The following is a 26,685-nucleotide window of genomic DNA, read 5'->3' on the forward strand; positions in this document are numbered from 1 at the left end:
GAGTGTTCTGCGGGACGTAGGACGCCGGATCCAGAGGTAAATATTGGGGTCTCTGGGGGGGCGCCGTGACGGGCTCCGCCGCGGAATTCCGCGGCGGAGCCCATCACGGCCGTGTGAAGCCGGAGTTAGTGTTCACCTTTTGCATCCATAAGTTGTGATTAGCAAGATGATTACATTGATTATCCTGAATTTTGTTGCAATGCTTATGTTTTTGTTTTTCCAGATCTTATCCTGACTTAATATTGTGCTGCGACCTAGTGTGATTCGTCATTTTATTTCAGGTCCTGATTCTCCACTGCAGTTGATTTTCGATCCGAGGAACTGCTTTGGTTTCTTCATTGTTGATTTGGATTTTTGCTGTACAGTTACCGGCTGCCATCATGATCTTAGTTTTCTTGATATTCAAGTATAGGCCTACTTTTCCGTTTCCTTCTTAAACTTTTAGTATCTGTTGTTCAAGATCTACCTGACTTTTTGCCAGAAAGGTTGTATCATCTGAATATCTGAGATTGTTCATGTTTCTCCCATTGATCTTGACTCCAGTGTTGGATTTGTCTAAATTGCATTGCCTCAAGATCGCCTCTGCATACAGGTTGGACAATGCAGAGAATAATATGCATTCTTGGTGTATGTCTTTCCTGATTCTGAACCATTCTCTGTTACCTTCGAAGGCCCTGACTGTAGCCTCTTGGCCCACATATGACAACTGTATGAGTTTTCCCAGATTTCCAGGACTCCCATTTGTCTTAGCTATGGCCATAGATTTGCAAGTTCAATACAATCAAAAGCTTTGCTGTAACCTTCTTTCTCTATCTTTTCCTCTAAGTCTCCCTCTTCTTCTTCTTTCTCTTTCTCTTCTTCCCTTTCCTCTTCTTCCCCTTGTGAACCTTCTTCTTCTACCCCCTTCTTCCTTTTCTACTTATTTCTCTTTCTCTTCCTCTTCTTTGCCTTCTTCTTCTTCTTCTTCCTCATCTTCCCTTCTTCTTCTTCTTCTTCTTCCTCATCTTCCCTTCTTCCTCATCTTCCCTTCTTCTTCTTCTTCTTCTTCTTCTTCCTCATCTTCCCTTCTTCTTCTTCTTCATCTTCCCTTCTTCTTCTTCTTCCTCACCTTCCCTTCTTCTTCTTCTTCTTTTTTTCCCTTCTTCTTCCTCCCTTCTTCTTCTTCCCCTTCTCTCTTTCTCTTCTTCCCTTCTCTTTCTTATTCTTTTTTCTCTTCCTCTTATACTTCTTCCCCTTCTTCTTCCTGTTTGTCTTCCTCTACTTCTTTCTCTTCTTCTTCCTCCTCTTTCTCTTTCTCTTCTTCCGCTTCTTTCTCTTCCTCTTCCTCTTATGCTTCCTCTTTTTCTTCCACTTCTTTCTCTTTCTCTTCCTTTTATGCTGTCTCTTCTTCTTCCTCCACTTCTTTTTTTTCTTCCTCTTGCTCATATTCTTCTTCTTCTGCCTCCTTCTTTTTGTTCCTCCTCATCTTCCTCCTGAGTTCAGCCAGGACCAAACACCCGAGGTTCGGTCAACAATAATTACATAGCTATTTCTTAGTTACAATGTCTCTCCTAAAAGTGATAACAACTAACTACAATCATTCTACTGTAGCCGTCACCCAGCTTTCTTGGATTCCTGAACTGCAAATCTTCAATTTTCATTGTTACTTAGAAATAAGAATAACTAAGAACTTGCTGCGTTGAATTTTGAACACCTTTACAGAAAGGAGGATGTGAAGTCTTTCATGTTTAGATTTCAGGGGAAGTATCAGAAGTGGAAATGTATATGGAAAAGGAAATTATATTTTTTGCTTAGAGCTTCATGTCTTTCCTTTTTTTTTGTTGTTTTCAAAATAGGAATAATATAATCGAGGGTTAACTTGTCATATTCTGTTCCCACTAACTGTAGAGGAGAGGGTGCAGGCGATTTGTTTAATAATAGATTCAAAGAAATTCATAATTTATGGCGTATTTTAATAAAAGGGGACATATTAATATTAATGTTCCAATCTGCAGCTCTGAATTGATGAGGTCTGTCTCTTTCTTCTAGTGAACCTGGTGTCTGAAGCTGAGCAGAGGGTCGTGTTTATCACTGCTCGAGTACACCCGGGGGAAACACCATCTTCCTTTGTATGTCAGGGTGAGTGACTGTCAGTTTCATACTCCCTTCAGGTAATAAAGCCAGGAGGTTTCCAGGGCAAGAGACTGAAGACTTTCCATTGCAGACGTGAACAACTTCAGGATGAGATCAGTCATTTACGGGGTCTGGTCTCCTCCACAATGGCCACACCCAAGACAGTAAATATGAGAAACTTAACTTAGGCTGCCTGCACACGAACGGATTTGCTTTGCAGAATCCAGGGCCGCCGTCCACCCCTGGGTTTCGCAGCAAGTACCTGCCATTACATGCTATGCAAAAAGCACCTTTTCCTACCAATGAGCAGAGATCAATTGCAGTTTTCCACTCACGGAGGAAAATTCACAGCATGTTCTATATTAGTGCGGGCTACGCACGGACAGTTTCCATTAAAGTCAATAGAAGCCGTCCGACCTGCGGTCCATCCGCAGTAAACATTGCAGAAGGGTCGCGGGACCCGTGTCACCGCCTAGCGATGACGTGGAAAAACAGTACTGCGCAAGTCCGACGGCTTGTCGTCTGGACCATCCACAGTACAAAAGGTCATCTGCACACAAAGAAGACTGACAGGTACGCGGGGTCACCGGCTACGCACAGGGTTGGATTCTGCTGCAGGATCCCACACTGGGAATTCGACCAGTTCGTGTGCAGGCAGCCTTAACCCCTTAATGACATGGTGTATTTTGGCGTTGAGGGCCAAACGATTTTTGGTATTTTTCAAAAGCCATTACATTTTTATTTTTCTGTCGACGCGGCCGTATAAGGGCTTGTTTTTTTGCGTGGCGAGCTGCAGTTTTTATTGATACCATTTTTGGTTACATAGACTATATTGTAAAACTTTTATTATTTTTTTTATGATCGTAGGGAGAAAAAACGCATCAATTCTGCCATAAATTTTCGGAGTTTTTTTAAAGCATTAATTATGCAGCATAAATGACACACTACATTTTTTTCTGTGTGTTGGTACAGTTACAATGATACCAAAATTCTTAGATTTTTTTAGTTTTTCCACAATAAAAACCATTTTGGAAAATTATTTCCTAAACCCACTGCATTCAAAGTCCTGTAACTTTTTTATTTTTCCATGGACAGAGCTCTCTGAGGGCTTATTTTTTGCGAGACGAGCTGTAGTTATTATTGGTACCATTTTGATGTACAAACGTTTTTTTAAATTACTTTTATTGCGTTTTTTGGGAGGCAAAATGCTAAAAATTAGCATTTTGCCTCAGTTTTTTTAAGCATTTTTTAACGCTTTTTGCCATGCAGGATAATAAGCATGCTCAATGTATTGTACGTGTCGTTATAGATGCGTCGATACCAAACATGTGGGATTTTTTTTTTCTAGTTTTTATGCTAATATGAGAAAAAGCATAAAAAAAGGGTTTTTTAAAAACATTTTTTACATTTTTATTGTTTGTACTTTTTTTTCTCTTTTTTTTACACAGTCTGTGTCCCTCTGAGGGACTTACACTGCAGCACTGCAGATCACTACGATAAGGCATGGCAGGACTTCTCTCCTGCCATGCCTTATCGCTTATTATAGTGATCACAGGCACTGGCAATACAGGACGCCGGTATCTGGCGTCCTGTTGCCATAGCAACCAGCCGGGCTCCCGCGATGTTATTGCGAGAGCTGGTTGGAGTCAGAGAGGGAGCGCGCTCCCTCTGTGAACCCTTTCCCTGCCGCAATCTACTTTGATCGTGGCAGGTAAGGGTTTAAGAGCGGGTGGGCGCATCTCCGATGCCCCCCGCTGTTGCAGCGTGACAGCCGGCTCCCGCTGCGGGATAGCGCGAGATCTGCTATGATCTCGCGCTGTCCCCATGACGTAAGTGTACGTCATTTTGCGGGAAGTACCCCGCTCCCATGACGTACCCTTACGTCATGGGGCTAGAAGTGGTTATAGTGATCACCATATTAATGCCATTTATTTATTTTTCATTTTGCGTCATGTTCTCTTTTCAAAATTTGCAGCTAATTTATTTCTAGACATATCTTTATAATGGTCAGAGCTCAATTTCTCAATTTTTCTGCTATAAACTTCTAAATTCCCTGGTTGGACAGAAAGGAGAAAGAAATCTTGCACATAAAGCCACCACAAGAGGGAGTTTAGAAAAGGTGTTCCCATCTCAGCTAAACATTTAAAGGGGTTGTCCAGTTGTAAACTATTGATAGTCTATTCGCAGAATAGAGCATCAAAAAACAAAAGCAAAAAATTCTGAAGGAAAGTAGAAGAGCAAGAGACACCGATCACAAACTAACATGTTTCTACACAAATGGGCAGAGCATGGGAAACAAACAAGGAGAATTGGAGCTCCCAACAGGAAGAGAAATATGATGTCATAGGCATCACAGAAACTTGGTGGAATGATACACGATTGGAATACAAGGCTTAAAGGATACAATTTATTTATAAGAAACAAACTTAACCCTTTAGAAGCCTGTTTGCGTCTTAATGACCAACTCATTTTTCAGTTTTTTTCATTTTCACATTCCTGGAGCCATGACTTTTTAATTTTTCAGTCGACCCATCCATATGAGGGCTTGTTTTTTGCGGGACATGTTGTATTTTGAAAACAAAGATCTGGTACCGTGTTAGCCATGCAGAGTTGGGTTCTTGTTGTATTTTGTAATGACAATATTTTTGGGTACATATAATATACTGTATAACTTTTATTATTTTTTTAGGGGGAAATTGGGGGGGGAGAAAAGAAATTCTGTCATTTTTTAAATTTCATTTTTTTTATGTTTTGCTATTTTTGTACACAAACCCCCTTTTTTAATATAAATTCTTTATTCATAGATTTGAAGGGGGTACAGAAGGAAAAGAGGATAATGGGGGTACGGGTGTAGCAACACACTAGAATTCTCACACTTTTTTTTAAAGATTTGTTTTTGCTTTGCCGCATTCCAAGAACCGTAGCATTTTCATTTTTCTATCGACGGAGCTCTATGGGAGCTTGTTTTTTGCAGAATGAACTCTAGTTTTCATTTAACCAATTTTTGGGAACGTATAACATTTTGATTACTTTTTATTTCATTTATCTAGAGGCAAGATTAACAAGATCTCCAATTTTGGCATGTTTTTTCATTTTGAGTTTTAACGGCATTCACAGTCCAGTATAAGTAATACGTTAAATGTATTCTTCAGTCAGTACGATTATGTCAATACCAAATTTATATAGGATATTTTTTGCACCTTTTTCACACTTTTTAAAAATATATTGTATTTAATTTTATGGCTGCATTCAAAGATCCCTAACGTTTTTCTTTTTTCTTTTCACTGGTGCTGTATGAGGGTTTTGTTGCAGGAGAGTTGTACTTTTGAATGGTATCATGTTTTGATCCATGTGGCGTTTCGACCCCTTTCTATTCTGTTTTTTGGTAAGACGAGATAGGTAAAATTAGTTATTTTCACCATGCTTTCTGTATTTTTTCGATTGATAAGTTAGTGCCTTCATTAAGAAAGGGTTGTTTCTCCAATTTTCAAATGAAGGGGTTTGGGGTCCCATCTTCAATTTAAGAGTAATTAGAGCGTGGTCAGACCACGATGTTACTCCGATTTTTGCTTTTTGGGCTCTCTTAAGATTTGGGAAATCTACCAGAAACATGTCGATTCTGGAGAATGATTTGTGGCGAAAAGAGTAGAAGGTATATTCTCCAGAGTTGACATTTAGGCATCTAAAGGAGTCGTATAAATTTGATCTATGCAACCAAGTGGAAAGCGTTGGGTGTCTTCCTCTGCTTGAAGAGTTAGTATCTAAGGTATCATCAGCTATTAGATTGAAATTGCCGCATATCAGGGGATTGCCTTGTTGGACTTTTCTGACTTTCCTTATTACTTTGTTCTAATAACTAATTTGCTTTGAATTAGGAGTGTATAAGTTGACTAGCGTCATCAGTAGCCCGTTGATTTTACAGATCAATATAAGAAATCTTCCTTCATTATCTTTTATTTCCTCTATTCGCTTTCTTTTTGGTTGCGTTGGCTAGGAAGATCGTGGGGAATCGATAATGAGTTATGCGGGGAGCCCTGTCTCGGGCAAAGTGGGTTTCTTGTACACAGACAACGTCTGCCCCTGAGTCCCTTGCCTCCCTCCACAGGGCCGATCTCTTAAAGGGTGTATTCAGACCTCTGGCGTTTACGGATAGCAAGTTTAATTCCATGAGGATTTTATTAAAGAAGCTTTATGTGGGGAGTGCTTGTTCTTGAGGTAGTATCCGGGACATCCTCTTGAGCCTCGATGGTTAATCCCAAATGGGAGGTGTGAGACAAGAAGATGGATCCAAAAATTATTGGGAAGAAAAATAATGGTGCGAATCAAAACTGAACTGATGGTTCTCACTTTTACAGCAGCTATCTTGTAGAAATGTAACATAAAACTAAAACAGGCCAATTAGGAGCTTGGGGTCGACCGAAGCTCACTTTCGAAAAGGCCGAGGATTGGGGTATTTAAAGTCCGACCTGTATTGGATGTCACCCTTTAAACTTGTTTTGAGGCCAAAGTATTGATATAGAGGTAAAGGAGGCGCCTCAGCTAGCGCCGCACTTGTTTCTGAGACCAATCCTTGTGCACATGGGATGGAGCGACCTCCTGCGGAGTGGGAAGATTCCACTTTTTAAAAAGAGACAAGCCTTCATCAAGTGTAGGAATATTGATGGTTTTGCCTTCTTTGTTAATAATGAGCTTTGTTGGGAAGCCCCATCTGTAGAGAATTTTATGTTCTCTGAGGGCTGCTGTGATTGTTGAGAGCTTTTTCTGGGCTAACATCGTGGTTTGTGAAAAATCCGAATAAAGTTTGATATTATTGAATGGATGGGGAACCTCCTTTGAGCTCCTTGAAATTTTCATTAGCTCGTCTTTTCTGTTGTAGAAATACGGTCTGGCAATTACGTCTCTTGGAACGCTATCAGGGATGTTTTTTGGTTTAGGCAGTCTATGTATTCTCTCTATGATACGCTCTTGTGAGATAGAGTTTGGGAGGAGGGTCTGTATAAGATCTTGGGCGTATTTATTAAGCTCTTCTTGTCTTACCGACTCGGGTATCCCTCTGAATTTGATGTTGTTGCGCCTATTGCGGTCTTCCAGATCCGCTAGTTTTAGTTTAAGCGTTTCAACTTCATCTTCTAGTTTATAATGGGCATCTATCAATTCATTGTGCGAGCTGGTAGTTTCGCCTGTTTTGTTTTCTAAGTGATCTACATGTTTGCCGAGGCTCGCTATAGCGGAGCTGACTCTGGTGTTAATCTCATTTAAGTCATTTTTTAGTGATCCTCTAAGTGCCAGCACCATGTCCCTTATGAAGAATTCTGATGCTGTTTGGCTGGAGCATTCTATGTTTAGTATAGGATCATTGGTATCTTTATTGCTATTGTTCTGGTGTTCTGCATTCTCCCCATTCTGTACTAAGTGAGATGAAGAAGATGGCGCGGTAATGGCAGACCCCTTCCTCTTCTTACTTGTGTTGAACAGAGCCATTTTATTTTTATTTGTTGTCTCCTGACTTAGTGACTGTGGCTCTTGGGAGGAGTGATGCAGGAGCTTATCATGGTGAGTATGTCTGGGGGATGAGGGACAGGATGATGCTCGCTTACCCCCTCTTCTAGGCGCAGGATCTTCTCTGCCTTCTGCCTCCGCTCCTCTGCTTATCGGGTCTCTGTCAGCCGCGTGGTCCCGCTCCCGCTCTTCTTCTGCCTCCCGAGCCGTGAAGAAGTCCGTGAGACGCTTCAGACCCGGCTTGTTAGGTCTCTGACGCGACATCTCCTGGTGCACAGCACTCTCCGACAGCGAACGCAGGTGGGAACTTTTCTCTGCAGTCGCTGGGTGTTGCTTTGGGTGAGTGTTCTAGCACAGGGGTCCCCAACTCCAGTCCTCAGGGACCACCAACAGGTCATGTTTTCAGGATATCCTATGGTAAGAACACCTGTGGCAATGTGTGAGGGATCTACAATAATTATATCACCTGTGCAACACTGAGGAAATCCTGAAAACATGACCTGTTGGCGGTCCCCGAGGACTGGTGTTGGGGATCCATGTTGTAGCAGAGCTCACAGAAAGCCGATCACCATCAATGCCATCCAGGCCACGCCCCTCAAAAGATGTTGTTAAGAGGTTACTAAAAGAGGAGGAGGTGTTGCGTTGTATGTTTGGAAAGCATAAATCTCCACAGAGATTCAAGCTTCAGAGCATGGGAGTTCTGTAGAAACTGTTTGGGTAAGAATACAGGGAGAGAACAACAGAAAGGACACCATTATAGGCATTTACTATAGGCCGCCGGGACAAGCAGAAGATATGAATGAACTGTTTCTACATCAGATGGCCAAGTGCTCAAAAAAGCATGACAAGGTGATTATAGGAGATTTTACCTATCCAGACATTTGTTGGGAATCTCTCTCAGGTAAAAGTAATGGATCCAACAAATTCTTATTCTTGCTGACAATTTTATCTTCCAAAAGATTGAAGAGAAAACAAGGGGATCTGCTATCTTGGACCTAATTCTTACCAACGGGGAGGAAATGGTTGAGGAAGTACGGGTGGCTGGGACCTTAGGAGGCAGTGATCATGCTATCCTTGAATTTTGGATAAAAAGGGGAGGAAGACCTGAGAAAACTCAGACCTCAAGGTTGGATTTCAGGATTGCAATGTCACATGGCGCTCTTGGAACCTGTCGTACTATGGTCTACCAGGTGCACATCACTGCAGGTTTGAACTGATTGGGCTGGCTGAGTGTTAGGATTACTCCAGCCAGCCAGTCACCTGGGTCTGTGCATATAAATACCAACCCTCTTGCTAGATGGTGTTGGTCATTTTACCTTTCTCTTCTTTCCATCTCAGAACACTGGTGATTGTAGGCATGCAAGCATGATGTTCTGTTTGGTGTTCCCTTTGTCTTTAGGTGTGCAGACACCTGGTGTGAACTATATGCTATGTCTGATCCACCCGACCTATTGGTAGTCGGACTCTCAGTCCATATTTGTTTATTCTACCTGTTTATTGATGGATGTGGGCCTGAGACTTGTCCTGTTCATTCCCCTTTGCCCATTGGTAGGCAGATGCTAGGGCCTTGTCTGGTTTGTCCGTTTGTCTTTAGGTGTGCAGATGCTGGGTGTGAACAATATCCTGTCTGTTGTTGCTTTGTCTGTATTTGCTCTGTCCTTGTCTTGTGTTCCCTGCCTGGTTCCCTACTTCCACCTGGGGCAAGTGAGGTTACCTAGGTTCCTGTGTGGGGCTGACCTTATTGGAATGATCTACTTTTAAGCAGGATTCCCTTTCTATGGTTTTCAATTAGTGATAGTGTAGGGACTCACAAGATCATGAGGATGCTTGACGTGGACTTGTGAGCTTGAGTATTTTGGCCAAAATATGAAGCAATACCTCGTATTTATTGGTAATTCTATCTGTCTTTTAGTATTAGTGCAGCATCCCATAGGGTTACCCCGGATACAGGGTATATGTTGAGGAGTGGGGAGGGTAAGATGCTCGGTTGTCACAGTGGCACTTACCACGCTCCCTCCTGGAGGGACGCATGTAGCCTCGGCCAGGGTGGTGCTGGGCATCTTCCAGACACCCCTAGGAGAGGGATGCCCAATAAACGGTAGAACAGGGATACGTATTGTCATGGGTGACGCCACCGTTCCGTTATGAACTGGAATGACCTTCGACGGAGAGTAAATGAGCTGCAGACAGATTTAATGTACCTCAGGTCCCTGGGAATGGTCAGGGCCTGGAATAACCTTATTGAAACAAAACTCCACAAGGCAAAGTAGACAATCTTCTAAGTGCAGGCATTCAGACAGACTTGATTAGGAGTACCTCCACACAGCGATCCCAGGCTTCAGGACACCCATGTGTGAACAGTGGAAGATGTGTACCTCATACAGCGGTCCCAGACTTCAGGATGCTTCGGCAAGAACAATTGAAGAAGAGTACCTCCACCCAGCGGTCCCAGACTTCAGGATGCTCTGGTGTGTGAATTAAAGATGAGTACCTCTGCACTGGGCTTGGGAAGAACACACTGACGGTTTGCTCACACTCTCTCTCCAATTGGGGCTCACTCCTCTCTTGTGCTAGATCAGTCAATCCAGGGAACCTCTCCTCCTCTTCCATTCTTCACTACATGAGGGTTAAAAGTACCCTCATGGAGCTGGCACTCTTTATCAGGAACCCAGAAGATCTGGAAATCTCTGAAGAAAATAACTGACCGACTGACTGCCCCTTTTCCCACTCTCAAACACTCACATTCATAGCCTCACTTATACCACGTGACAGGACATAAATTGATACATTCACAGGCAATCTCCAGACTTTTGCAAACACTTAACCCATCACACGCTGCAGCTGTGCAATACATATAACAGAGTGACTAGACAGATTTGCACAGCACTCCAACAATAGACATGACATGTATGACATTATGAAGGGGGCCAGGAAAGCATGTACTGGGCCACTACATTAGTATATTGGTACGTGTTTGTTCACTTGGTGTTATGTAGGGTCTGACTTTTGTTATATTTGGTTTATGTTTGGTGATCTCTGTGTCTGGTCTTGAGTGCATATTTCTTCCCTTTAGCTTAAATTATGTTACGCTCGTGTACGTCGCTGTAAACACTGCCTACATGAATGTAACAGGCTGATGTTAGTGGACTCAGAAAAAATGTAGGAAGAATCCAATGGCTAGATGTTCTTAAGGACAGAAATGTCCAAGAAGGTTGGGAAATATTGCGAAATGAGATTCTCAAAGCACAATCGTTAATCCCTAAAAGAAGGAAGAATGGGAAGCATTTAAAGAGACCAGGATGGATGAACACAGAACTTGCACACATGTTAAAAAGGAAGAAAAATATATGTTTATCAAATAGAAAGATGGGGGAAATATCTAAAGAAGAACATAATGCGGTCTGCAGAAACTGTAGGGCAGGTGTCAGAAAAGATAAAGCTAATAATGAATTAATGCTTGCAACAGAGGCCAAAAGCAATGAAAAAGGTTAAAGATCCTATAGGGTGTTTACAGGATGAAAATGGTGAATTGGTTAAAAATGTTGAGAAAGCCAAACTTTTAAATTCCTATTTTATATCTGTTTTCTTTCAGAACATAAAAGTAACATCAGTTGATCTTCCCTGTGCTATTGGGGGAATAAAAGAGAGGAGACTTAATAGCTGTCTACAAATATCTGAAGGGCTGTCACACTGCAGAGGGATCAGCCCTATTCTCATCTGCACAAGGAAAGACTAGAAGCAATGGGATAAAACTGAAAGGGAGGAGACACAGATTAGATATTGTGAGGGAGATCAATGAGTGGAACAGGTTGCCAAGGAAGGTGGTGAGTTCTCCTTCAATGGAAGTCTTCACACAGAGTCAGAGGCGTAACTTGAAGCTCCTGGTCCCCAATGCAAAACCTGGAACGGGGCCTCCAACTATAATGCTTTATTCATAGTACTAGGCTTCCTATATGGAGAAGAGAGGCCTTATGGGCCCCCCAAGGCTCCTGGGCCCGGGTGCAACCGCATCCCCTATAGTTACGCCCCTGCACAGAGTGGACGACATCTGTTTGGGATGTTTAAGTGATCCTGCATTGAGCAGGGAGTTGGACCCAATGACACTAGAAGTGCCTTACAATTCTACTAGAAGTGCCTTCCAACTCTATGATTCTATGATTGAAATCTGCAGGAGTCTGCTGCCTGTGATGCCTGCTGATCAGCTGTTCAACAGGCCAATGTGCTTGTGTGCTGATCTGATTTCTGCAGGAAGCAGACAGCTCCTTTCTCACTGCAGTGGCCAGGCTTGGTATTTCAGGCAGGTATTTTTATTTATGGGACATTGAAGTGAACGAAAACTTTGCATGTAATACCAAGCCTTGCCACTATAGTGGGAACAGAACAGTCTGCTTCCTGCAGAAATCAGCTCAGTACACAAAGCACACCAGCCTGGTGAACAGCTGATTAGTGGGATCTCGGTGGCAGACCCCCACCTGATCTACAATTGATGGCCTAACCTGAGGAAAGGCTATCAATAAACTATAACTGGACAACCCCTTTAAGCAGGCTCCCTTATTTTAGATTATTTGTAAGATGCTGTATTAATGCTAAACTAATAGGTGCAAATACAGCTTGAGGGCCGGATAATAAAGCGTTATACTCCATGGGATAGGGGATAAAAGTCTCATCGTGGAGGGGGTCACATCACTGAGAAACCCACCGATTCAGAGATCTAAGGTCTCTTCTTCTCATCACTACAGACATATTGCATCCACCCACACTGACATCAGATTGAATGGAGCAGTGGTCATGCATGTGTGACTGCAGCTCCATTCATTTTAATGGGGCTGATGGAAATAGGTGAATACAAGTGCTCAGTTATCTCCGACAGTACCATTGGAAATGAATGGAGTGGCACTGTGCATGCATGACCTCCTCTCCATTCAATCTCCTCCTTACTGTGCAGAGGAGATGGAGACATGGCACTCGGATTATTGGGATTGGCAGGGGTGTCAGTGGTAAGAACCCCAGTGATCAGACTTTTATCACTTATCCTACGGATAGGTGATAACAGTCAAATCTGATAACATAAATATATTTTAAGCACGTATCGCCAAAATCATTAGTGACTACAGCAACTGATGTACCCGGTATGTAATGTTATCCCATGGGATGCATGAAAATCACTTAAATATATGTTTTGTAGGATTTTTATGTCATTTCCATTAACGCAACACATTCCATTAGTAAAAGGATATTGACAGAACTGAGAGTTGCACATCGTATTTAACGCAGAACCAAACAAATATGCATTGATATGATGCAAGAGATTCCCAAGGTGATATCAATCAGGAGGCAAGAAACCTGCTGTTTGTTAGGGCCCATTCAGGGACCAACATAAGGGTCCTTTAAAGTTTAAATGATAGCAAAGGGGAAACTCTACGCCATCTAACGCCTCTTCTTGTTGTGTGAAATGAATATAATATGTAATCTATAGTCTCCCATGATGGACTTCAGACGTTGACTTCCTTATCAATGATTTGTGTTCATCCAAGATTTCACACATGAGGAAAAGCATATCAATAAAGCTGAATATCCAAAGTAGGGAGTTTTTGGTGTGATAACCTATAGTTATCAGTGCAGGATTCGCAATATTGAGATAGAGTCCATTCAACCTGCAAGTCAGTAATATCCTCACTACACTCCCATTCTTAGGGTGGGTTCACACGAGCGTGTTTTTGTGCGTGCATACGTGCGCACCTAGGTACGAGCAAAAACATGCGTGAACACAGCTGCGTGCTTGTTGTCAATGGAGCCACGGCTGCTGCCGGTGGCTTCATTGAAAACAATGCTCTGCCAGCACCCCTGCATTCTTTTTGGGGAAGGGCTTTACATATAAGCCCTTCCCTGAAAAAGAAACATTTTAGTGTAAAAAGAAGCAAAAAAAAAAACAACTTACCTCTCCGCCACTGCCGTGACCCCCTGGGCATGAAGAACACATCTGCCGTTAAAAGAAATCCCTGCTGTTACATCTGCCACATCTGTAGCAGATGCAGCAAAGGGAATTCTTCAATTCTCAACCGCAGCTGTCATGTAGAGAATCCTGCGGCCGGCTTCCCGTCAATGGCTTTTCGTAAGCCCTTCCCTGAAAAGTCATTTAAAATAGTGTACAAAAAAAAAACAATACTCACCTCCCTTCAGCTGCCGGGGCTCAGCCGCAACTTCTGGCGCTGTCCCCGGCTCTGTAGTTCTGATTGTGATTGGCTGAAGCAGGGAATTCTTTTAACTAGCGGGGGTGAAGGAAACATCTGCTGCATGCGGCAGATGTGTTCTTCATGCCCGCAGGGGTCACGGCAGCGGCGGAGAGGTAGGTTTTTTTCTTTTTTTTTGCACTGAAATGTTTCTTTTTTAGGGAAGGGCTTATATGTAAGCGGCTCCATTGAAAACAATGCTTGCATTCCCAATTGTGCATGCACGTCCTATCTTTGCAGGCACGCACCTGCAAAGTACGGACATGTGAACACGCCATAGGGAATGCATTGTTGCAAAAACACGCTCGTGTGACCCCACCCTTAATTAATATAATTACTTATTTTTCATTCGCTTACTGAATGTTACCAACAGTGAGAACCAGGTACTGTATTACTACTGGCATGTTTTCTGAAAAAGCAACGTTTTTTTTGTGTGCAAAAATAGCAAAACATAAAAAACGTATAAACTTGCTATCGCCTGAATCGTGCCGATCGATGCTGAGAATAATGTTATCACATTATTTTTTTGCACACTGAACGCCATAAAAATAAAATACAAAAAACAAATGGCAAAATCTCTTTTTTTTCCCCAACCCCCCCCCCCCCCCCCAAAAAAAAAATTATAAGAGTTATACAATACATTATACGTCATTAAAAAATACAACTTGTCCTGCAAAAAACAAACCCTCCTATGGCTACATCGATGGACAAATTAAAAGGTTATGGCCCCTGGAATGCAATGATGAAAAAACTGAATAATTGGTTGGTCATTAAAGGGGTTTTCCCACTGAAATACTATCAATGACCTATCATCAGGACAGGTCATCAATAGTTGATTGGCTGGGGTCCGTTGCTCAGATCCCTGACCGATCAGCAGAGTGGGCGCCTGCAGTTAGCGCCACAATAACAGAGGTCAGAGCGGAAGCCTCCATGCCGACCTCGGTGTAGTGGCCGACGCTTGTAACTGCAGGCACAGCTCCCATTAATTTCAATGAGAGCTGTGCCTGCAGTTACAAGCGTCGGCCACTGCACAGAAGTCGGCACAGAGGCTGCCGCCCCGACCTCAGTGTTATTGTGGTGCATGCGCCCACTCAGCTGATCAGTCAGGGTCCCGAGCAACGGACCCCAGCCAATCAACTATTGATGACCTATCCTGATGATAGGTCATTGATAGTATTTCAGTGGAAAACCCCTTTGAGGCTTCATCACTAAGAGGTTAAAAGGCCAGAAAAACTGGTGATGTCACCTGTCAGATGCCGTGACACCAGAGGGTCAAATTAGCGGCCCAGTGCCATGATGTGTATATTACTTTTTTATCGTTTTGGGCCCAAAATGATATAAAAAAATATTTAAGTTGGAAAATCCCTTTAACCCCTCAAGGACGCGACCCTTGTTTCCTTTTTGTTTTTTCCTCCTCACTTTCAAAAAATCATAATTTTATTTATCCTTGTTTTTTGCGGGGCAAGTTGTATTTTTCAATGGTGCTATTTAATATACCACATGATGTACTTATTATTACATGTAATCGCCCCATGTAATATTACATTTACATTCCAGATCTGCACTGATATCATCTCCAGCTGTACCAGACGACCCCTAAAGTAATTTCCTAACTTCCTGCCATGTAACAGACCACATTGTTGTAATCTCCCTGTGCTGATGTCATCCTGTGATGTAATGGCATGATGTCACAGGATGAAAATCTTGAGTTTTTCCTCTTTCCTAATGATTTCATACATGGAAAAATAAACTAGCAATGCAGTCACAATATTCTGCATTGGACAGCCTTACCATGAGACTTGAATCAGTCCCGGTCTGTTTTACCGATCGCTTGTAGAGTACGGACAAAGTTTGGAGTGAGCACTGCCTGCAGTGACAACAAACCTTGGGATTTTCGGATAAGTTTACTGTTAATTAGTTTCTTGCCCTATATAACAATGTTACACTGTAGCTCCACTATTATCTTGAGTATCTAGTTTGTTAAATGCAGTTCTCCAAAAACCAAAGGTTAAGGGCATTGGTTCCACTCAGCAACTTTCTCTGCTTGATGATTGGAACGTAATTAATTTCGAATGTCTGTATATTTTGGATTAAATATTTATGGGCATTTATATGCTAATTAAGTATTACAAACTATAAACATGCAGAAATATTCATTTGTACATAACTTAGCATCAGATTTTTTTCCCAGAGATATCAGAGGCTTAGCGCAGACTGGTCTCAAGTGGCCCTGAAACTAATTATTTTTTGTTTTCTTCATATCATTTTTTTATCCTTCACCAAGACAAGAGGGAAGTCTGGAATGGTTTTAATTTTGCCAGTGAATTGAATGTGACAATGGATTCTTCATTATGATATGACTTTTAACTATTTATTTGCCTTGATTTTTGCTTACCACATAGCACCTATTTGATTGAAAGTTTAAAGGGGTTTTCCAAGATGCGCCTGCTGTGAGTGCTGGGATACACCAGAGTTGGAGTGGAAGCCATTGTGCCAATCACTGAGTAGTGGCTGGCGCTTGTTATTGCAGGCCTGGGTCCCATTGATTTGAATGAGAACTGCACCTGCAATTACAAGCACTGGCCACTACACAGTGGTCGGAGCAGCGGATTCCAGTTTATCCCAGCACTTAAAGCGGGTGCTGATGGAAAAGCCCTTTGACATGTCCACATTTTAACACTATGAATGAGATCTGGTAAGACTGGTGGTTCATATGCTAGTCTTAAAGCACACCTGAGTTTTCAAAAATTTTTGAAAAACAGCTTAGGTGTTCAGTGGGCACTGGTTCTTAGCTGTTAACACCCAGCCTGAGCTCAATACACTCAGTTTTTCAAATAGATGTTTCTGCTGCCATGCTGCAATGCATTTCCATGTTGCGGGGATGTGTCCTAAGCAGCCCTTCTGCCAGTACTATATGGCTGGGACTTCATCTCCTGCACTTCCCTTACTGCCTTACATAGCTTTGCTCCAATGAGTTGCTAGGTAACATTTGAATATTGGCTCCTTTGTTGCATGTAGTAACTAGCTGTTTCCTCATGTCCCTATTACTGGAGAAGCCAAATGCCTAACAACAGACAGTGGATTGCAAAGCTGCTGGAAGGGCGACCCCTAGTGGTAGACGTTTCAAATTTGATTTTTAGTGGTAAAACAAAATATTTTTTACTGCAAGTACATTATAAGGCCTTAGTCAGACGGGCGTTTTTTCGCGCGATTTGCGCATGCGCATGCGTCCGGCGATTTTATAAAACCATTGCTTTGCAATGGTATCGGACACATGAGCGCTTTTTATGCGCTCGTCCGATAAATTATAGAACAGAAATCGCAGATCACACCTATCTGCGATCTACGATTCCTGTTCTCTTCTCTATATGCGCTAACGGGGCCGGCGGCAGCAGCGCTGACCCCATTGAGAACATATAGTAGACAAATCATTCTTCTCTGCCACAGCTGTAACAGCTGTGGCAGAGAAGAACGATGTTTGCCCATTGAATTCAATGGAGCCGGCAATACAGCCGGCTCCATTGAAAGCAATGGGCTGCCGGCGATCGCGGGATGAATTGTCGGGAAGGGCTTAAATATATAAGCCCTTCCCTGCAATTCATCCAGAAATGTGTAAAAATAAAAAAAATATATATACTCACTTTGTCCCGGCAGACGGAGTTCAGCCGCGGCCGGCGGCAGTTCTCCTGAACTGCTCTCTCTAGTATTCAGCAGCCGGGGATTTAAAATCCCCGCCTGCTGAATGGGCTGCCTCTGATTGGTCACAGCCTGACCAATTAGAGGCAGCTCTCACTCACACCCATTCATGAATTCATGAATGGGTGAGTGAGTGCTGCCTCTGATTGGCTCAGTGCAGGGCATGTTCCATCCCAAACAAATAGATGGGGATTGCTGATCAGTGGAATTGTGCTGTTGCATGATCATACTCGAGTGCACATTGCAGCACCAACTGTTGAAATGTTGCAACAATTTCACTGGAAAATTTTTGGTCACACTCCCTACAGCCCCAATCGGGTGCCCAGAGACTACCATCAATTTATGCACTTAAAGAAATGGCTTGTATCACAGAGGTTTGAAGATGATGATGAACTCAAGAATGGTGTTGGTCCAGGACACTGGCGGCAGACGTTTTTGATACTGGGATAAGGAAACTGGCGACACGCTACCAAAAATGTGACTATGCTGAAAATTAGGGTAAATATGAAGCTATTTTTGGTTAATAATGAATCACACTTAACTTATATAGTTTTTTTCTAATTTCATAACAGACTTTACTTTAAATATATTTATATGTAAACGCAATATTGTCTTGTTACATCAAAACAACTCTGATTGATCCATGTGCTCCATTGAGGCATGGACTCCACAAGACCTCATGAGATGTCCTGTATATCTGACACCAAGACGTTAACAGCAGATTCTTTAAGTTTTTAAGTTCTGAGATGCTGTCTTTATGGATCAGACTGATTGGACTAAGATCTGGGAAGTTAGAGGCCAAGTCAACACCTTGATCTCTTGGTCATGTTCCTCTAACCATTCTTGAGCAATCTGTGCAGTGTGGCCAGACACATTATCCTGCTGGAAGAGGTTACTGTCATTAGGGAATACTGCAGCCATGAAGAAGAGGTACTTGGGCTATACAAAGTTTATGTAGATGGTACATCTCACATCCACATGATGCCAGGACACAAGGTGTCCCAGCAGAACATTGCCTAGAACATCACACTATCTCCACCGGCTTGTCTTCTTTTCATAGCGCATTCTATTCTCTACTCTTCTCCTGGTAAGTGACATACATGCACACAGCCATCCATTGCTTCGTGGTCCAATTCTGCTGCTCATATGCTGTTTGTAGATATTTTCAATGACAGATAGGCTGGATAGCTCAGCAGTGAGAGCCACTGGCTGGAGTGCAGGCGTCCCTGGACTCTGACCAGTCTGTAACTACACAACTCCATAGACAATGAGCTACAATGCCTTGTGTGTTCTGACACCTTTCTATCATCTCCAACAATAACATTGTTAGTAATTTCAACCACAGTAGCTCTTCTGATCATACATGATAGATACAGTAAACTTGTTTTCCAAGATAATCATTTCAATGCTCCTCCGTAAAATCTTAACATTCTCCACTCAAGTATCGCCTGCCTTCTTCTGACCCTTCTGACTTTGAAGACTCTTCTCTCCAAGGATTTGCTTTCATTTTTGCTAAAATTCAGAAGCACTCACCTAAAATATAAGTTGTTTGGAGTCACGAAAATGCCACAACACGTTCTTCATTCTTGTGTTCTGAACATCTCTAAAATGTTGTTATTTTCTAGGTTCTTCTGGTGTGTTGTCATTTGTAACTATCACATGAAACAATAGAAAAGACTGTTATACTGGTCACTGAAGAAGCAGTAACAGTATAAAGGGAATAAAAGTATTGAGCATTGCAATCTGCTGTCTGGTATAATATAGAATGGGCATTTCGGCATTGCGTGAGATGCTCCTGGTGGTCATTACTGGTACTGCAGCTTTTCAAATCCATTGTTTCTAAGGTGGCGGCCTGAGCACCTATAATATGAAGTCTAAAAAGTCTAAAAATTCAAGAGCATTATGTTTCAATCTGCTATTTAGTGTTACGAGAATACCTACTGCATTGAATGGAAGCCCTCTGGTGGTCATAGCTTGCATTAAACCTTTTAAAGTGCTTTGTCTTAAATAGTCACCGCATTTTGAGACAGTTTGTGTCAATATAATATGCAATGTCATAACTAGCAAAAATTCAAATTAATTTACTTTCTAAAAATGATTTATTTGTGCTGAAAAACTCTAAAATGCCTGGGGTTCTGCTTTCCTTCTAATTTACAGTCCACTGCCTGTTGTCAAGTGAAGTCCATCTCTAGTAACAGAGACACAATGGGGGGGAAGGTGTTATCTTATGTTGCCCATAGAGGTCTACAGAGAGGAGAAGGGAGAGGAGGAGGCTGCTGGAAGGAGAAAGAATCACACATACTGTAAATGCTGCTTATAGTAAGTGACTAAGTGACTTACTGTGTTACAGCTACACTACTCAGTACTGCTGTACATTGTCCTACATGCTGATGTTACTTCTTTGTGTGTGCTACAGAGGGTTTGGGAGTAGAATCTGCAGTTTTCTCTATGTGCAGTGTATGGAGACATCATGGCAACAGTCTCCACCCAGAAGCTCAATGATAACTGAAAATTAAAGATGGAGCCTATAGAGGGAAAGCTGGTGAAAATGCAGGACAAAAAGTCATGTAATGGTCAGAAATAGGGTTATCCCTCATGTACTCACATAACAGCTGATTCTGAAACATTTTCTGAAATTGCGAGTATGCTTTAATTTCCAAAAACAATCAATTTATTCAGATGATTTGTTCAATATCATTATCTCCATCTCTTAAGCTGAGGAGTAAGGCGTCCTACACAAGGCCATGTGCACTCAGCATGTTTGTTGACACAAAGGAGTCCATGCAGCTTCATACAGTGTGCCACTGTTTGGTGCCTCTTGATGGCACTATATTATGGGGATACAGTATTTTAGAGCATGCCCGATTTATTTCCCTGTTGAATTCATACAGAGTTTAACAGGAAACCATTTGTATGCCTATATATGATATAAAGGGCATATGGAGGTGCAGTAGGACTCCTAGGACTTCTATGGATGCAATATTAATATGTCTCCATACAACATCAGAAGTTTACAAAACCGTAATGTAGTTGTCTGCATGAGCCCTAAGCAATTCATACAATTTCAGTCAATCCTTTCTAATAGCAATAAGTGAGGCCAGGCAGTTTCAAATAAGCATACAAAAGAAAGAAATCTTCCATAAAGAAGATGTCTTCTTTACACAAAATATATTTTTAGAATGGTTCCCTATCAGTAAGCTGATCACAAGATGTTCCACTGCTAAATTCTCCAAAAATCTGTGGTAATCCATAGAGAAACATGGTAGCAAGTGTTTAATTTCCCTACAGTGCCCCCGAAGGTGAAGTGAAGCATTACATAATTACAATAATCTTCAAACCCATTGTGGTTCTATTTAGCTTTAAACCCATTATCCAACAGATTAAATAATATACATTATTGATACAGTATCAAGCACAACAAAACATCACAATCTACATTATCATACAAGCACAACGCAATCACCTTTTAAATATTACACATACATTTTCCAATCACATACACATGGAGCTTGGCCTAGACAAATGTAAAACTCATAGAAAAATGAATTATTAAAGAAGGAAGACTTTACGCTTCCAAATGGAGACATTATGGAATCATGGAAGATGGTGAGATCTACAATTATATAGGATTCCAGCAGGCTGAACCTACAGACCAAGAACAAATAAAATGATTCTAAACTGTACAACAACAGATTAATCTCCATTCGAAGAACACACCTAAATGCCAAACACACAATCAAAGCTATAAATACATATGCCATCCCAGTGCCCACTTATTCCTTTGGAGTTATTCGCTGAAACTCGAACAACTTCAAAGAAAAACACAAACAAAGCGTAAATGTCACCATCCAAAGTTATTGCACAACACATGATAAATGCCGACACCATTAGGCAATCATGGGCCAAGAAGGAGCTCCATGGTAGGCACGCTGTCAAAGGACTGGGGTCCGGGTACGGGAAGTCCCTAAAAACTGCCCCAACCCCTGTCCCTACCTACTTGCCCCCCCTGGGCTAGGCCCCAGGGTGACAACTGGCTGACAGTCCCTAGGCTAACTACGGTAGGGAAGCGGGGCAGGGAGAAGACTACAAACAAATATGGGAACAAACAAACATAGAGATAGGTCAGGCAAACCGGGTCGGCAACTGGATGGAACGTAGTACAAAGGGGTCAGGCGAAGGCGAAGTCAGAGTCAAAGTAAGCAAGTGCAAAACAAAGCAGCAATCAGGAAAATGCGGGTGTAGTTGAAAGACCAAACAAACACTGGCAGTGCTGGACAGGAACTAAAAGGTTTAAATGCTGTCAGAACTCCCGCCCAACCTGATTGGGGCTGGGAGCCTGACAGCAACAAGAGCCAGTCACGGAGCGCTGGAAATACTGCCCCCAGCACTTGCTGGACAGGCGGAGACAGAGGACGTGTCTCTGGCTGCCATAGCAATTGGGGCGCAGCGCAGGGTGGCGCCCACCGCGTCCCTAGCAACCTGGCGGCATACATGACTATGGTGGCCAGGAGAAGTCACCAGCACAGGGGTTCCCCTGCGCCGCTAACACGACGGCCGGGCGACAAGACCGGCGGTGCGAACGCGGGGGCCCCAGAAGCCGTTGGTCCTGACATATGCCTTTGACTTCAGTTGGGATCATGTTGACAAAACTGCACCAAACTGCTGGTTGACTCGGGGGAACCTCTTTGGAGAAACAGAAGGGTTCATGATTGCCATACAGGATCAAGTCATAAACACAAAAACTACAGAAAACACATCCTAAAAGACACCACACAGGCTAGTTTCACATGGGTGATCGTGATTTTGTCACGAGAATGTCGCGGCACAATCGCGACTTTCTTCCCACGATTTTTGAGCATCAGCGATGCTTTTTTAAAAAATAATCTCGCATGGCATTGCTGCCGCCCGCGATGAAATCCTTTTTTTTTTTTTTCACGAAAGTCAATGGGACTTTGTAATGTTAAAATTGCATCACAACGCAAGTTTGTTACATTGTCCTACGATAAAAAGAAGGCTTCATAGAGATATATAGTCACTAAAAAAAGGCAAAACGCAGAAAGATAGAGCATGCTGTGATTTTTTGCTCTCGCAAAATCACAGTCATCCTCCCTACCACCGGGGTTGGACTTCATACACTACACAAAAGTCTAGAAACTCTACATCTAACCAAAAACATTCATGTTGCTGCAGAGAGCAGCCGGACTAAATACACGTCACATCGTCAGCAAGTTTGTAGAACTGGACTCACAAACAACACAAAAGTTTAATTTTTGCATCGCTTTGGTGGATCCCCCTTGACCGTTGTCCGGCTTAGCACTTGGTACCGGTATTAACTGAGTTAAACTTTTTCACATGTCATATACAAAGAAGAAGTAGAATATAATAACCTTTATTATAACAGTAGGAGTGAAGGCCCTGCCTGCAAGAGCTTACAAGAGCAAAACGGTTGACACATGAGGGACAAGTGCTTGTTGAGTTCAATGGTACTGACACCTTATATAAATAGTTAGAAGGTCATCAGCCAAAATCTACACATGTATGGGATTAGAGGGATGCCGCGATCCGATTTGGACGGAGAGTGTAGAAACAGGGTAGATGGGGAAGAATTAGATTACGGGATGAGATATACGTCCCTAAAGAGATGTATTTTTAGGGCTTGCTTTATATTGAAGGTGTTGGGAATTAACATGATTGCCAAATGTAGGATATTCCAGAGGACTAGAATGGCTCTGGAAAAGTCTCGGAGACAGGAGTGTGAGGTTTGGACTGCGGCGGAACTTAGTCTGAGGTCATTGGCTGAACAGAGAGTACGGGTAGGGCAGTAGACAGAGATGAGGGAGGAGAAATAGGATGGTGCAGCTCTGTGGTGAAATTATTGGATTAGGGTGATAAGTTTAAAGGGTTGGGGCATCTGTGCAGGGATTGGCACAGAGTCGAGGCATCAGTGCAGTTACTGGCACAGGAAGGAGGCATCAATACAGTGACTGGCACAGGGAGGGGGCATCAGTGCAGAGACCGGCACAGGGAGGGGGCATCAGTACAGCGACCAGCACAGGAAGGGGGCATCAGTGCAGTGACTGGCACAGGAAGGAGGCATCAATGCAGTGACTGGCACAGGGAGGGGGCATCAGTGCAGAGACCGGCACAGGGAGGGGGCGTAAGTGCAGCAACCAGCACAGGAAGGGGGCATCAGTACAACGACCGGCACAGGGAGAGGGCAATAGTGCAGCGACCGGCTCAGGTAGGGGGCATCCGTGTAACGACCAGCACAGGGTGGAGGCATCAGTCCAGCGACTGGCACAGGGTGGAGGCATCAGTGCAGTGATTGGCACACGTTGGAGGCATCAGTGCAGCGAATAGCACAGGGTGGAGGCATCAGTGCAGCGACCAGCACAGGGAGGGGGCATCAGTATAGTGACTGGCACAGGAAGGAGGCATCAATGCAGTGACTGGCACAGGGAGGGGGCATCCGTGCAGAGACCGGCACAGGGAGGGGGTGTAAGTGCAGCAACCAGCACAGGAAGGGGGCATCAGTACAGCGACCGGCACAGGGAGAGGGCAATAGTGCAGCGACCGGCTCAGGTAGGGGGAATCCGTGTAACGACCAGCACAGGGTGGAGGCATCAGTCCAGCGACTGGCACAGGGTGGAGGCATCAGTGCAGTGATTGGCACACGTTGGAGGCATCAGTGCAGCGAATAGCACAGGGTGGAGGCATCAGTGCAGCGACCGGCACAGGGAGGGGGCATCAGTGTAGTGACTGGCGCAGGAAGGAGGCATTAATGCAGTGACTGGCACAGGGAGGGGGCATCAGTGCAGAGACCGGCACAGGGAGGGGGCGTAAGTGCAGCAACCAGCACAGGAAGAGGGCATCAGTACAGCGACCGGCACAGGGAGAGGGCAATAGTGCAGCGACCAGCTCAGGTAGAGGGCATCCGTGTAACGACCAGCACAGGGTGCAGGCATCAGTCCAGCGACTGGCACAGGGTGGAGGCATCAGTGCAGTGATTGGCACACGTTGGAGCCATTAGTGCAGCGAATAGCACAGGGTGGAGGCATCAGTGCAGCGACCGGCACAGGGAGGGGGCATCAGTGCAATGAGCGACACTGGGAGGATGCAGCAGTGCCTCGACTGGCACAGGGAGGGGGCATCAGTGCAGCGACCAGCACAGGGAGGGGGTATCAGTGCAGCGACCGCCACAGGAGGGAGGCATCAGTGTAATGGCCGGCACAGGGTGGGGGCATTAGAGCAGCGACTAGCACACGGTGAAGGCATCATTGCAGTGACTAGCACAGGGAGGGAGCATCAGTGCAGCGACCGACACAGAGAGGAGGCATCAGTGCAGCAACCAACACAGGGAGGGAGCATCAGTGCAGTGACTGCCTCAGGGAGGGGGCATCAGTGCAGCGACTGCCACAGGGAGGGGGCATCAGTGCGGCGACCAGCTCAGGAAGGAGGCATTAGTTCGGCAAACAGCACAAGGAAGGGGCAGCAGTACAGCGACCAGCACAGGGAAGGGGCATCAGTGCAGTGACCGGCACAGGGAGGGGGCATCAGTGCAGTGACCGGCACAGGGAGGGGGCATCAGTGCAGTGACCGGCACAGGGAGAGAGCATCAGTGCATTGACCGGCACAGGGAAGGGGCATCAGTGCAGTGACTGGCACAGGGAAGGGGCATCAGTGCAGTGACCGTCACAAGGAGGAGGGCTCAGTGAAGTGGTTTGATAAAAATATAAATCTGTCTTCTGCATTCAGGATGGTTCTCATCAGTTTAGTGAGAAGATCAACTAGTAATGTGTTGCTGTAATAAAGCTGAGAATGAATTTAGAGCAACAATAAGAGTTTTAGCTGTTTCTACCATGAATTAAGGACAACCATATTTCCCATTGACCTCAGTGATATGTCTGTGCCATGCAGAACCATGCTGAGTCCTCTAGAATGAGATATAGCTAGTCCTAAATGGGGGATCCTCATAAATTAACCCACAGTTCCCCAGTAGGTTTTTGGAACATGGGTTTTCCAGACCCTTTTAGCACTTTCATAAATTAGTACAAATTATACAATCCATGTACGAGCCATCCTACGAAAAGACTGCGCAGGACGAAGGTGCATTGTAACTCGATAACAGCTCATTTGTTTCTGTCCATAAGCTAAATGTAAAACATATTTTGATAATTCTACTTGTAGCACATTTTGCCCCGGAGAAAGAGCAACAGTTATCAGCATTAAAGTCGGATAAGAGGATCTTTGTATAATTCAGTAACGTGTCAATCAGCCCCTAGATACAAATCAGACTTTATTAGTTCATCGCTCGACTCACCAAAGGACACAAGGAAACGTTTGTACAGAAAAGAGTACAACTGAAACGAATATTAAAGCTTTCAATTATACCTCCTGCCCTACATTCACACTCCGTTCTTGTGGCCTTGCTGCTCCGGCAGTCGATGTGCGCTCATCCTCTTGGTATTTGCTTTAGATATGAAATCTTTAGCTCGGAATATGAGAAACAACCAAAACAAGATCCATTTAGTTGGCGCGCAATAGAACATGATTTCCTAAGCTGCCCCTTTACACCGTGGATTTATTATGATATCCGTCAATGTAATCTCTATCAAGGTCACTCCATAGCTAGACTACTAGTCGAAAAGGTCAAGTGATAGTAATTACAGTCCGGATGATTGTTATGAGGTCCAATGGGATGGAAGGCTGGGGACCTGGAGCTGTAGAGGTAGCTGGAAGTCTGGATTTAGTTAGTCCACACATAATGCCGAGATTAGCAAGTACCAAATGAACTCCCATTGCTGGCGTGATAAAATTTCATATGCAGTTTGCCAGTCAATGAGCGGCCATGTGATGCACATTGCGATAGCGTGTAAAGGAAGCACGTAAATGTAATATGAACGTTCATTTGGAGCTTGCTATATCTGTAAGGGCTTCTTCAAAATGTCCTGACTTAAAGGGGTTGTGTAGTTTAAGAAAAAATTATATATATATATATATATATATATATATATATATATATATATATAGTGGACAAAAATATGGAAACACTGTACAAATGCATGCCTTAAGTTACATGGGATTATAAATCATATTTCGATAAGACATGTAGAGACTAATTTTAAGTGGAGGTAATATGACACAGATG

At 43.5% G+C, this 26,685-nt stretch overlaps 1 protein-coding gene across 1 annotated transcript in view; it reads left to right on the forward strand.

Moving 5' to 3' along the window:
* Positions 1–26,685, forward strand: part of AGBL4 (AGBL carboxypeptidase 4) — a 1,858,614-nt gene that overhangs the window by 1,414,716 nt on the left and 417,213 nt on the right. Inside the window, exon 7 of the mRNA XM_066594768.1 lies at positions 2,029–2,118. Coding sequence (XP_066450865.1) covers positions 2,029–2,118 — 90 coding nt within the window. The remainder of the gene's footprint in view (positions 1–2,028; positions 2,119–26,685) is intronic.

Source organism: Eleutherodactylus coqui, chromosome 3, assembly GCF_035609145.1.
Source record: "Eleutherodactylus coqui strain aEleCoq1 chromosome 3, aEleCoq1.hap1, whole genome shotgun sequence".
NCBI lineage: Eukaryota > Metazoa > Chordata > Amphibia > Anura > Eleutherodactylidae > Eleutherodactylus > Eleutherodactylus coqui.